This window comes from Schistocerca americana, chromosome X, assembly GCF_021461395.2.
Source record: "Schistocerca americana isolate TAMUIC-IGC-003095 chromosome X, iqSchAmer2.1, whole genome shotgun sequence".
Classification (NCBI taxonomy): domain Eukaryota; kingdom Metazoa; phylum Arthropoda; class Insecta; order Orthoptera; family Acrididae; genus Schistocerca; species Schistocerca americana.
In genome coordinates this window covers 955,533,622-955,548,300 of record NC_060130.1, presented here as the reverse complement: position 1 = coordinate 955,548,300, position 14,679 = coordinate 955,533,622, and the positions used below count along the sequence as shown (strand labels likewise).

Below are 14,679 nucleotides of genomic sequence, written 5' to 3'. Positions count from 1 at the left end.
TGGCGACACCTACAACGTGCTGACATGAGGAAAGTTTCCAACCGATTTCTCATTCACAACACTAGTTGACCGGCGTTGCCTGGTGAAACGTTGTTGTTCAAAAATGGTTCAAATGGCTCTGAGCACTACGGGACTTAACTTCTAAGGCCATCAGTCCCCTAGAACTTAGAACTACATAAACCTAACTAACCTAAGGACATCACACACATCCATGCCTGAGGCAGGATTCGAAACTGCGACCGTAGCGGTCGCGCGGTTCCAGACTGTAGTGCCTAGAACCGCTCGGCCAACCCAGCCGGCAAACGTTGTTGTGATGCCTCGTGTAAGGAGGAGAAATGCGTATCATCACGTTTCCGACTGTGATAAAGGTCGGGTTGTAACCATCGCGATTGCGGTTTATCGTATCGCGACATTGCTGCCCGCGTTGGTCGAGATCCAATGACTGTTAGCAGAATATGGAATCGGTGGGTTCAGGAGGGTAATACGGAACGCCGTGCTGGATCCCAACGGACTCGTGTCACTAGCAGTCGAGATGACAGGCATCTTATCCGCATGGCTGTAACGAATCATGCAGCCACGTCTCGATCCCTGAGGTAACAGATGGGAACGTTTGCAAGACAACAACCATCCGCACGAACACTTCGACGATGTTTGCAGCAGCATGGACTATCAGCTCGGAGAACATGGCTGCGGTTACCCTTGACGCCGCATCACAGACAGGATCGCCTGCGATGGTGTACTCAACGACGAACCTGGGTGCACGAATGGCAAAATGCAGGTTCTGTTTACAGCATCATGATGGTCGCATCCGTGTTTGGCGACATCGCGGTGAACGCACATTGGAAGCGTGTATTCGTCATTGCCATACTGGCGTATCACCTGGCGTGATGGTATGGGGTGCCATTGGTTACACGTCTCGGTCACCTCTTGTTCGCCTTGACGGCACTTTGAACAGTGGACGTTACATATCAGATGTGTTACGACCCGTGGCTCTACCCTTCATTCGATCCCTGCAAAACCCAACATTTCAGCACCATGATGCACGACCGCATGTTGCAGGTCCTGTACGGGCCTTTCTGGATACAGAAAATGTTCGATTGCTGACCTGGCCAGCACATTCTCCAGATCTCTCACCAACTGAAAACGTCTGGTCAATGGTGGCCGAGCAACTGGCTCGTTACAATACGCCAGTCACTACTCTTGATGAACTGTGGTGTCGTGTTGAAGCTGCATGAGCAGCTGTACCTGTACACGCCATCCAGGCTCTGTTTGACTCAATGCCCAGGCGTGTGAAGGCCGTTATTACTGCCAGATTGCGTGAAAATGTTATCACATGTCAGTTCTAGTATGATATATTTGTCCAATGAATACCCGTTTATCATCTGCATTTCTTCTTGGTGTAGCAATTTTAATGGCCAGTAGTGTAGTATAGCATAGTATAGTGAAGAAGGTACATGAAAGAAATATGCAGTGGGACGAACAGAAGTGACTTTTTACTCAAAGACAATAATGAAATACACGATTTATGGTCGCCTCCTGCATATTTCAGAAAGCGGAACTTGTTTCTTCACCACGGACGGTATCGCATGCTCAGCAACGTGCTCCCATCCTCGCCACGATGCTGGTAAGCTCTTATGGTACGACATTCAAATTACTCCACCAGCGCGATTGACAACTGTTGGATGATCGTTGGTGAATGTGGACGTATTGCAATACGTCTCTCCAACGCATCCCACACGTGCTTGATGGGCTTTAAGTAGTGGGCACGGGCAGGCCAGACCATTCCCCGAATATCCTCTCGTTCCAGGAGCCCCTCCACCTGCTCTGCTCGATGCGGCAGTGCACGGTCGTCCATAAACCTGAAGTCAGGGCCAAATGCTCCCCTGAAAACACGGTCACGGGGAAAGAGTACAGCCTCACAGTAACACTGACCGGTGAGTGTATCGTGTTCAAAGAGCTGGAGGTCAGTAGGTCCAACGAAAATTATGTCACACCGTAACAAATGGACCACTAAAACGATCACGTTCGATAATGTTTCTGAGTGCATAACGTGTTCCCACCTCTGGCCATATAAGGATACGCCCAGTACTGCCGAACATGATCGTTTGTCCGTTAGCTGACAGTCATGAGCAGCTGAATTAGAGAAGAATACCTTGTCGCGTGAAGGAACTGTAGGAACTGCTCCCTCCTTTACCCAAATGAGGGTAGTAGTAATTCTTGTTCTGGGTTCCAAGGGGCACCGAAATCGTTGACCAGTCATCCTGATCCAGAACTGGTCAAATTCCGCCGAAAATGTTGTAAGGTGTCAGGCAAATCCAACACCTTCCATGAAAACCCTGACATGATAAGCAAATCCATCAGTATGTCACATAGCTCCGAATAAATCGTGACATTAAATTAACCAAAGTAATACGAGTAACGAGTGAGCAAATGGAATACCACAGACTAACACAAGAATGCCTAAATGCATGTCATACCTTCCCACAGCGAGACAGACGCAGTTCCGAGGGGAGAAACGAGAACAGAAGCCGAGAGCAGAACCGTGTTAAGCGAGAAGGCCCTACGATAAGGGACGGACACCCACGTCGCCAGATAACCGCTACGGCCACACCACCCGCAAGTTTTTAGCGTGAGACTTTTTCGCGTCTCTGTTACGTTAGGACCACCCCCCAGCCCATGTTAAAAGATAGAGCCCTCCAGAAGAACAGTATAGATCTTACCATAACGCTAAAAGGACCACACCAGCTGCAAGTTTTAGCGTGAGACTTTTTCGCGTCTCTGTTACGTTGCAAACTTTAAAAACATTGCCCCACCACGAAAAGTATAACGTTTCTCATTGGATAGACAGAATTTTTGTAGGCGGAGCTTAAGGTTAACATTGAGACCCTGGTTGGTCAGATGAAAACACAGCCAGATAGTTTTTTTTTTAAACCAACTTCGGTAAATTGTAGTAAGGAGAAGTTAGGAGAGAGTTGCTTCGGAGACGGCGAGGTGAGCGGAGCTGTGCTGCCCGGCGCCCCCTGACGAACACCAAGGTAATGAACGCACGCGATGCCGCATTTTTGAGCGCATAAGGCTTCACTCAGAACTGCAGAAGTCTCATCTGTTACATACCCTTTTTGCGTAATACTAGTGTCGATCGTCAATTAAAGCTCATGGTGTTCACATTTGCCACTTGAAGTAAAAATCTGAAACGCGATGATTTTTCTGTTATATAGTTATTGAGATGCCACATCAGCCACTGTAATTTACGACAAGTTAGATAGGTAATTAAAGATAATTGAGGGTCACTGTAGACCATTTTGATAGTTTTCTCTTTTGTGAAACTTAATTTAAACCTAGATTATAGATGTGATATGGCATAGGTCATCATTCGATCCATTGTAGAACTTGGAAACCCACTCAGGGAATAATCGTTCACATTTTTGTTGAACGCAGTTGGTTTTTATCACCCTGTATTAAAATATTTCCTTTTATCAATATTGCAATTTATAAACAATGTTTTGTGAGTAGAATAAAATTTCCAATGGCAAACTTAACTGCTTTTTCGACGTTATTTTGCCAGCTAACTAAAAATAGGAAAGCCTTGAACCCCTTCCACTAAATTTAGTTAGTATTAAGATTCCTTTACAGGGAGTGCAGTGGAGCTGACGCTGAAATCATTAAGTATTTGGTTATATCATCGCTAGTCTCACTGAACTCTTCTGAATTCTACATGTCATGTGTGGTCTGACGTCTCCTTACCAGCAACAGGTCCCAGGTTCAAGCTAGTCAATTCCCTAAAAAACACGCTCAGAGCGTCGTTGCGCGAAAGTGGTAGGGAGACACGATATAGAACAAACAGACACCACGCAGAATGTTTAGAATGTGCACAGTGTTTCATAGCCCCTCTGACAATGAGATGTAGTGTAGTGTCAATGGCACACCAGATCAGTTTATCCAAAAACCCGGGAATAGTTATTTATAATGTCTCTGGAAGAATGAAAACAACTGTAAAGAGTGGATATTTTCCTGGTTGGGGAGAATCATTCGTAGAGTTCCACGGCATTGAATATTAGACCCACTGCAGTTTCTCATATATGTACATGACCTTCCATTTATACAAATTAAGCAGAATCATTTCTTTCTGTGTATAACAGAAGCAATACATTCAATCCCAATAGCTTGTAGCAGGATAGGAAATTATATATAATGTGTTATAAATAACGACAAAATTGTTGTATGCAAATTCCCTCTCTATAAATCATAATCAAATCAAAACATATTCAATTCCGCACACCAAAGGATGCAACACCAATGATAAATTTAGAATGTAGGGGAGATTTAGTATGTAAATAAAATCTTCAAAATATTCAGTGGAAACTATTGTTGAGAATTTAAATCGATGAAAATACTGGAGTTCTTCTTAAACAACTTGACTCACTTTTTGATGCAATTCGTGTCATTGTAAGCCTTGGAGAGAAATAAATCAGTAAGTTAGTTAGCGTTCTTAGATTATTTTCAGTCAGTAATGTCTCTTGAAATTATGTGCTAGAATATCTCGTAATTAAGAAGAAAACTGTTATTACGCAAAAGAGTACCATAATAATAATAAAAATAATAATGTGTGGTGATCAGCCACAATCATTTTGTAGACAAGTCCCTAGGGAGATAACAAATTTGCCAGCAGCAACGTGGTGCATACATTCTCCGATGAAATTTGTAATAAATAAGCCATTGGACCTCATAAGAAGTAACGACACTCATAACAACGATAGCAGAAGAAAAATGACTTTTATTAAAAGTGATTTTCGATCATTAGGGGCGAATAATACTGACCACTTATTCAGTGATATTATAGGCCCTACAGATAGCAAAGCTAAATCTGAAGGTCACTGAAAAAGTTTCTTCTGGGTAACATCTTCTGTCACACAAAATTATTTTTATTTAGAAACTTTAAGTTCATTTGGTGAAAAAGTATTACATATTTACATATCTTATTAAATGAGGTGTTATCTTCTTTTACATAACCTTATATGTAATTAGTCAGCATGCAGTCATATTTAAATTCAAGTTAAATTAATAACCTGTAAATAGACTCGCTCCATGTTATTACGACACATCGCGCATGTGACCAAACTGACTTAATGTGCGTTTGAACACATTTGGCCTTTTTGTGTACCTGACAAGGAGGTGGCCTGCAACGGCATAAATGCAAGTAAAGTCGTCCACCTTTTTTCCCTATGAAACCAGAATGTTCAACTGCGAGACTCGACAAATTTGGTTACTCTACTCGTTGGCGCCTCCCCTCCGCGAGATGTGAGCGACGATTGTTGAGTATAGAAGCTCAGAGTTCGTGACTGCGAGTTCATCTCGATTACAGTGCAGCCGTTTGAAATGCAAAGCGTATGGGGCAGTACAAGTGAATCCCAGTATGTACTCTGGTCCTCTCGAAAAAACAAATGTCCCTCTTCCTGTAGTAAGTAACAAGTCCACTGGGTCATTGTCAAACAACGCACATAAGCAGAAGCGCATATAAACTCGCTCATAGAAAAAAACGAGTAGATGCGTTTGATTTATTTGGAGATTTATGGATTGCAGTTGCAAAGAAGGACGCGTGAAGAACGCTCGTGCGACGTACTCTTGAGTGTTCCTGGGTTGTGTGGAGCCCTAATGAAACCGGTGTTAAAAAGAGTTGGAGAGAATATGAAATAATTTAGTGGCAGGCTTCGATTCTTTGCTGAAAAACTGCAGCTAGCATTCAAGAGAGACTGCTTGTGAAAAGCGACTCAGTTCCCGTAAGCGAGGTTCGCATCATTTTGTACTAACAGAAGATCTGCCAACTTTATTTACAAAGGGCAGTCAAATGAAAAGAGACAGATGAAAAAAAGTAAGTAAACTATTTATTATTTCAGAAGTAATCGCTTAACTGTTTATACATTTATCCCACTATGAGACAAGATGGTCAACGCCGTAATGGAAAAATGTTTGCAGTTGCCTGAAGAATAATGATTGTACCCAGATATACACACCTCTTTGTCCGAGGCAAATCGACGGCCAACACTGTCTCTCTCCAGGACTTCAAACATATGACAATTACATGGGGAGAGATAAGAGCTGTATGGAGGATGTGTAAGGCTGTAGCCTTGGTAAGGCCCGTCCAAACGGTGCCAAGGTTGTATAGAGTACGCTACAGAAGTTTCACAGGATCGCCCTTACACCTTAGGCGCAGACCTGAGTACAGTCATAGTTCCGTAGGCAAGCATGAACATTTTACCATGGTCAAACCATCTTGTCTCACAGTGGAATAAATGTATTAACAGTTATGGCGAATACTTTTGAAATGCCGGCCACTGTGGCCGAGCGGTTCTAAGCGCTGCAGTTCGGAACCGCGCTGCTGCTACGATCGCAGGTTCGAATCCTGCCTTGGGCATGGATGTGTGTGAAGTCCTTAGGTTAGTTAGGTTTACGTAGTACTAAGTCTAGGGGATTGATGACCTCAGATATTAAGTCCCATAATGCTTAGAGCTATTTGAACCATTTTTTTTTGAACTTTTGAAATAATAAACAGTTTACTTACTTTTTTCCATCTGTCTCTTTTTCATTTGACTGTCCCTTGTAAACTCGATAACACGAACGGACACGTGCGTTTGACTTTCAGAAGTCTGGTTAGAGAAACACTTTTTATGGAGACGCTCGAAGTGGGATAGCCATCATCTTACGAAAACCTCGCGACATTTCTAGAACCTTAGCATTTTACAAATACCTATCTTTTTCTACATGTCACTCCCTTAGGGACAGTGAAGAAAACGTAATATCAATGACGATTCTTGGTGATTAATTTGATTGTCATGTTTCATTCCGTATTGGAATGGGAAGTCATGTTGCTAGAATGTAAAGCAGCCTCTTCAGAGCCCTACGGGGATTTGTAAATGTGGGAACGCGAGTTCTAAATATGATGTAAAGTGTTCACTGAAGCTACAGCGGCTTTTCATTCCTCTCCAGGTGGACCTGGCCAGAGAAGAGAAGTGTGAGTTCATCCCTTTTCATTCGCCGAGAAGGGTGATAGTCAAAGGTGGCAACATCGTCGGTATAGAATTCTGCAGAACTGAGCAGGGGGAAGACGGCACGTGGATAGAGGATGAAGACCAAATCATAAAACTCAAGACCAATTTTATAATTTCGGCCTTTGGCTCAGGTCTCTATGACGAAGACGGTAAGCAATTACATTAATTTTCTTTTTTTCTACTATGTCTCTTGAAATCAAAGTCATCACGAAATTTCCTGAAATTTTAGATTCAAACTAATCTTTTTTAAGTAAGTTCACTGCATTGTTTTTAATACACTGGTGACGAACGTACAATTGCATATCAATAAGTAAATTTTACTGTTTTTTTTCATGACTAAGATACCTGAAAAAGGACATTCGGTGTTTTCCTGATGTTTGGATCCACAGCCATCAAATATCGACTAAAACAAGTCACGATGTTACTGAGACTCTATACCATCTGAATCAGATTGTTTATTCACCACTTTTGGCCTGTTACTTTGAAGTCCGTCATTAGTGGTGCATAAACCATTTTATTCAGTTAATATACACTGAAAAGCCAAAGAAACTGGTAAACCTGCCTAATATCGTGTAGGGGACCCGCGAACACGCAGAATTGGCATGTATTCGACTAATGTCTGTAGTAGTGGTGGAGGGAATTGACACCATGAATCCTGCAGGACTGTCCATAAGATGAACAACACGCTGCAAGGCATCCCTGATACGCTCAATAATATCCATGTCTGGAGAGTTTGGTGGCCAGCGGGAGTGTTTAAACTTAGAAGAGTGTTCTGGAGCCACTATGTAGCAATTCTTGACGTGTGGGGTGTCGCATTGTCCTGTTGGAATTGTGCAAGTCCGTTCCGTTGAGCGACATTATTATTCTTTTAATTAATTTACATGACCATATGGGGTGCTTCCTTTCTCTGTAGGTCACCAGAGATCGGAATTAGGCATCATAGCGGTATGCACGCATATAACCAGAATCTTGAAATAAGTAAAATGCAATAAAAAATGAGAATGGGGAAGACGAGGCAGAAAAATCACATATCGTTTAAATAAATTCCTCCGTGTTGCGTGACCAGGAACAAAAACAGGAGAAGTATATAAAAGTAAATACTAGCCGTCAGTACTAAGGCTGCACACGACCCATAGCGCAGGCGCGGTATGAAAATGACATGTGATTGATAAACTATTTAAAATGGAAAAGCGGAAAGTAACAGCAGAAAGGAGACGGAACCAACCATCACAACATTAAGAGGGAGGAGGACCTGTACACAAAAAATCAGCTAAAGGATTCCCCCCCCCCCCCCCCCCGCCCCCTCTCTTCCCCGAAGTTTTCACCGCATTTTACGTATTTCAAGATTCTGTTGACTTTTTGTGTCCGATCATTACGTCAGTGTTTTCGAATTTCTCTAAGTCCTTTTTATACTTTTGACACGGAACCTTTAGCTGCATGACAACATTGGGGTGAGGAAGTGTACACAATAAAAGATTGTGGATTAAGCAACTGTTGTGCGGTTTTTTCATTTTACAAAATGGACTCATGTAGTTGCGGCTGCCCCATAAGAAGAACTCTTTGTACTCATGCTAAGGTTCAAATGGTTCAAATGGCTCTGAGCACTATGGGACTCAACTGCTGAGGTTATTAGTCCCCTAGAACTTAGAACTAGTTAAACCTAACTAACCTAAGGACATCACAAACATCCATGCCCGAGGCAGGATTCGAACCTGCGACCGTAGCGGTCTTGCGGTTCCAAACTGCAGCGCCTTTAACCGCACGGCCACTTCGGCCGGCTCATGCTAAGGTCTACGGTTCGATCCACACTCAGTTTTAGAATATTTGTCTGTCATTTATCACTTCTTTCATCTCTGAGAATGTTTGTTAATATGAAGAAATGCTGTTCAGAGTCCAGGTTACATTGTAAGCCCTTCTGAAACTGGCTGGATTAGTCAGTTTAAAGGGCGAAGCAAGGCAAGGGCGTACCACTTCCAATAGGACCATGCCTAGCAAAACACAGTGGTCTTCGAACCGACCCTCAGAATGATTACAGATTACTTATTTTCATGAATTTTTCATGTATATGTTTTGGGTCCAATGTACTTTATTCTACATTTTAATGTTCATTCGTTATATGATCTTTGAAATTTCGTGCATTGATTATTGGTTACGGTTTTGGAAGTATTCATTCTATGAATTAGAACTGTAGTAATCCAGTGCAAACTCTCTCAATCATTGCCTTACCATTATTTTGCACAACATACATATAGTCTGTGACACTTGTGCTAAAAGTAGTGACTATATATTCTTTGTCATACAAATTAAAGCCTATGTAATGTTTATACTGACATTCAGTGTATGTTTATCCCTCATTCAGTGATGATCATTTGCACAGGATTCTATATCCACCATCAATTTTATTTCCATTTTGCAACGTGAATTAGGTAAACACTACTAATGAGTAAATGATGTTTTGTTGTAAAAAAATTAGACGCCTAACCCTTGTTACAGGCTTCCTGTATGATATTCTCTGCCTATTATCATAGACTCTATGCACCTGTAATGTCATTCAGGGATTGGGTTTTTAGCACACTAGTTTCTGTGTAGACACCACTCAGTGGTTTTACGATGGAGGGCTGGTTAATATGGCTCTGAGCACTATGGGACTTAACATCTGAGGTCATCAGTCCCCTAGAACTTAGAACTGCTTAAACCTAAGTAACCTAAGGACAAGAACCGCTCGGCACCCGCGGCTGGCACGATGGAGGACTAATGAGCTGAAACGCGGCAGGTAGTAAACAAAAATTTGTGCAACAAAACACAATGTGTGTGCTTTTTATCCTTGAAAATGAAATTGTTGCACCACGAAGCCACAGAAGAAATCCTTAAGACGATATTAAAAGATTTTATTTTTTCAGTATATTGCATGAGACGTGAAAAATTTTGTCATTCTTCATGTTTAAATGACGAAGTAATGAGAAGAAATGGACTCCAAAGTTAAATAAGACAGCTAATTCCCATTTAAATACACAACAACTGCTAGAAAGTAACGTGCTCCTAAAATAGCGTGCACATCTTGTATTTATGTTATGAGCATAACATGGTGTCATAGGAGCAACGACGTACATGACATAATTTACTACTAAAATCATCCATAAAATACCTGAAAATGGCCTGAGGCCGAAATTGTACAATCGTACATTAAATAAAGGGAATGGCAGCTGAAGGCATCAAGAAAGGCTGGGGGTGAAAAAGAAGCTTAGCTCATGACGCGTTAATAGCCAGACTGTATTCATCCAGTATTTGAGAATGAGAGTTCTAGTGGAAAAATTTGGAAATTTGTGGGGACCGAATGAGATTTTCACTCTGCAGCGGAGTGTGCGCTGATATGAAACTTTCTGGCAGATTAAAACTGTGTGCCGAACCGAGACTCGAACTCGGGATCTTTGCCTTTTGCGGGCAAGTGCTCCACCATCTTTTTTTTCCTTCATTTTGTTCGATATAGTTCGTTGCGTTTGGTCTGGGTGGACGTCTCAAGACATCCGTTCAAGTTGATCGTTGATTCCTTGACTCAGTTTTTTTTATTACAGAGAGCACTGACCAAACACACTGAGCTACCGTGACGGCAGGCCATCTGAGCTACCGTCCCGTCCCGTCCCGTCCTCACAGCTTTCAATTTGTAGAGAGTTCCTATGTGACCAAACTGCTGAGGTCATCGGTCCCTAGACTTACACACTACTTACTCTAACTTAAGATAACTTACGCTAAGGACAACACACACACCCATGCCCGAGGGAGGACTCGAACATCCGACGGGACTTGCAAGAAATTTTACGACACTTTCTCGCTGACACCCCCTACAGAATGATGAAAGGAAGAAAGTTTATCGCATATTATATTTTGGCTGTCCATGAAGTAAAACTGACGCATCAGACATGATCTTTAAACTTACTATTTCTTTACTGCTATCTCTATTTGCAACACATTTCGTAGACAGTAGACATGAAAACTGAGATGCTTGAAAAACTGGCGCATCTTGCATGACGTTTAGTTTATTATTTCTCTATTACTAACACTGTTCGCAATACATTTCACAGACACTATCAAGATATACCACTGGACGTACCTGCAAAATTATATCATTGCACAACACATAGTTCACTAGATATGACGCCATAAACATTGAGCTGGGTGAAAAGGAAACTGCACGGCGAAATTCGCTTGAGTGGTGAAATAAATGTATAAATATGTCCAAAATATGTTAAATGCACGTGACATGAGCGTACGCCGGGAAATCCTCTGGTAAAATTCTCCTCCTAAACCTCTGGATCGGTTTCAAACAAACTTGATACACATATTCCTTACTGTCTGGAAAGAAATACTGCAGGGTTAACAAGGAGCAGCCTGCTACCGGGATGGTGATGATAACTTGGAGAGAGAAGGGGAGAGGAGGGAATGGACACACAGAAAATCGGAAGTAGGACACAGATAAGGGGAGGCCCGCATCTCGTGGTCGTGCGGTAGCGTTCTCGCTTCCCACGCCCGGGTTCCCGGGTTCGATTCCCGGCGGGGTCAGGGATTTTCTCTGCCTCGTGATGGCTGGGTGTTGTGTGATGTCCTTAGGTTAGTTAGGTTTAAGTAGTTCTAAGTTCTAGGGGACTGATGACCTAAGATGTTAAGTCCCATAGTGCTCAGAGCCATTTTTTAGATAAGGGGAGGAGGGGATGGGCAGAGAGAGGGGAGGGGAAAATGGACAGAGAACGGGGAGAGATGAACAGAGAGAGGATGGCGGTATGGGGCGGGGGGGAGGGGGGGGGCTTATTTCTCCCAATTGGGAATTTATTTATTTTCAGGAATCGAGATCGCGGCCGCAGATCGTATGTTCCTGGCGCGCCGAAGTCCATGGCAGTTTCCGGCGCAGTTATCCCCTTGTTACCTGCAACGGTCGTGCGATGCAGCACGGCTTTCTTCTTTCTTGTTGAAGCTGTTCTCATGTTTGTGTATATTTCTATATACTCTCTGAACAAGCAGGTGTGATAGCGCTTCCTTACAGTAGGAAATTCCATGTCGACGAATTTTACTATGTTGGTGGTTTCACGTACCGCTTACGTTCTGTGATTCTGCGGAGGAGATGGGCAGACAGAAGGGATGGAAAAGATGGACAGGAGAAGGAAAAAAAAGTATGTGAAATCTTATGGGACTTAACTGCTAAGGTCATCAGTCCCTAAGCTTACACACTACTTAACCTAAATAAATTATCCTAAGGACAAACACACACACACCCATACCCGAGGGAGGACCCAAACCTCCGCCGGGACCAGCTGCACAGTCCATGACTGCAGTGACTTAGACTGCGCGACTAATCCCGCGCGGCGGAAAAGGAAAGATGAGAGATAGATTAAGAGTGGGGGGAAGAAGAGAGGGGGAGGGGGAGATGGACAGAGAGAAGGGGAACAAGGAGACGGACTAATGGAATTGGAATTAATACGTTCCCTGGCAATGGCAGTTACTCAGTTAGTAATAGCTAAACCAAAACACTGAAACTACCCCATTTTGTACATCGCTTCGTCCAGCAGCCCGAAAATGAATAATAAGAATAACAATAATAATAATAATTACTTTAGTTTTAATACTTACGGTGATGCTATTCCTCAGTAGAGTAAAATGATGTAATTCGCTGTTACATTCCACCGTATAACCCACAAGGCATCTGTCTGTCTATACATATACAAATTAAACTCCACAGCTGCAGTTTCTGTCTGTATATTCGGGCTGTAGCAACTATCATATCGTTTCCATTAATAGATAGACTGATTCATGAGGCAGGTTTGTGTACATAATTTATAAATATTTCGTGCAAATTTCCTCAACTGTGATGAATTCAGTTCCCATGCTGCTGTGAAAACGATGCCACTGCCGTGTAGCGGTGAATGGCAGATCTGCTTGGAATCATCCATACATACACTATGTGATCAAAAGTATCCGGACACCCCCAAAAACAAACGTTTTTCATATTGGGTGCATTGTGCTGCTACCTACCGCCAGGCACCCCATATCAGTGACCTCAGTAGTCATTAAATATCGTGAGAAAGCAGAAAGGGGCGCTCCCCAGAACTCATGGACTTCGAATGTGGTCAGTTGATCGGGTGTCACTTGTGTCATACGTCTGAACGCGAGATTTTCACACTCCTAAACATCCCTAGGTCCATTGTTTCCGATGTGATAGTGAAGTGGAAACGCGAAGGGACACGTACAGCACAAAAGTGTACAGGCCGTCCTCATCTGTTGACTGACAGAGACCGCTGACAGTTGAAGAGAGTCGTAATGTGTAATAGGCAAACATCTATACAGACCATCAGACAGGAATTCCAGACTGCATCATAATCCACTGCAAGTGCTATGACAGCTAGCCGGGAGGTGAGAAAACTTGGATTTCATGGTCGAGCAGCTGCTCATAAGCCACACATCAAGCCGGTAAATGCTAAACGACACCCCACTTGGTGTAAGGAGCGTAAACATTGGACAACTGAACAGTGGAAAAACGTTGAGTGGAATGACGAATCACGGTACACAATGTGGCGATCCGATGGCAGGGTTCTGGTATGCCGAATGCTTGGTGAATGTCATCTGCCAATGTGTGTAGTGCCAATAGTAAAATTCGGAGCCGGCCGCGGTGGTCTCGCGGTTCTAGGCGCGCAGTCCGGAACCGCGCCACTGCTACGGTCGCAGGTTCGAATCCTGCCTCGGGCATGGATGTGTGTGCTGTCCTTAGGTTAGTTAGGTTTAAGTAGTTCTAAGTTCTAGGGGACTGATGACCACAGCTGTTAAGTCCCATAGTGCTCAGAGCCATTTGAACCATTTTTGAAAATTCGGAGGCGGTGGTGTTATGGTGTGGTTTTTCATGGAGGGTGCATGCAGCCCTTGTTGTTTTGTGTGGCACTCTCACATCACAGTTCGCCCCCGGTAGCTGAGTGGTCAGCACGACAGCATGTCAGTCCTAAGGGTCCGGGTTCGATTCCCAGTTGGGTCTACCCGACGGGAGACCCTAGTCACACGACATTGACATTTATCACATCACAGGCCTACATTGATGATCTAAGCACCTCCTTGCTTCCCACTTTTGAAGAGCAATTCAGGGATGATGATTGCATCTTTCAACACGATCGAGCACTTGTTCATAATGCGCGGCCTGCGGCGGAGTGGTTACATGGCAGTAATATCCCTGTAATGGACTAGCCTTCACTGAGTCCTGATGTGAATCGTATAGAACACCTCTGGGATGTTTTGGAACGCCGACTTCGTGCCAGGCATCACCGACCGACATTGATACCTCTCCTCAGTGCAGCACCCCGTGAAGAATGGGCTGCCATTCCCCAAGAAACCTTCCAGCACCTGATTGAATGTATGCTTGCGAGAGTGGAACCTGTCATCAAGGCTAAGTGTGGGCCAACACCATATTGACTTCCAGCATTACCGATGGAGATGAACTTGTAAGTCATTTTCAGTCAGGTGTCCTCATACTTTTGATCACATAGTGCATAGTAAATTAAAGTGCTTCGCCGCTTCTGTCTCTCTATATGTGAAGACTAACCTCAGAAACTATTATAGGTCTTTTGATAAGATTTCCACTGATAGAGTGATTGACAAGGAA

The 14,679-nt window shown here is 43.3% G+C and overlaps 1 protein-coding gene across 2 annotated transcripts in view; it reads left to right on the top strand.

The window, feature by feature from the left end:
- The window catches only part of LOC124555242 (dihydropyrimidine dehydrogenase [NADP(+)]), a 285,759-nt gene that overhangs the window by 151,947 nt on the left and 119,133 nt on the right, over positions 1–14,679 (top strand). For both annotated transcript variants that reach the window (XR_006968528.1, XM_047129102.1), the window contains exon 9: positions 6,985–7,195. Coding sequence is in view for 1 of the 2 variants with exons in the window: in XM_047129102.1 (XP_046985058.1) it covers positions 6,985–7,195 (211 nt within the window). In the remaining variant the exon portion in view is untranslated. The remainder of the gene's footprint in view (positions 1–6,984; positions 7,196–14,679) is intronic.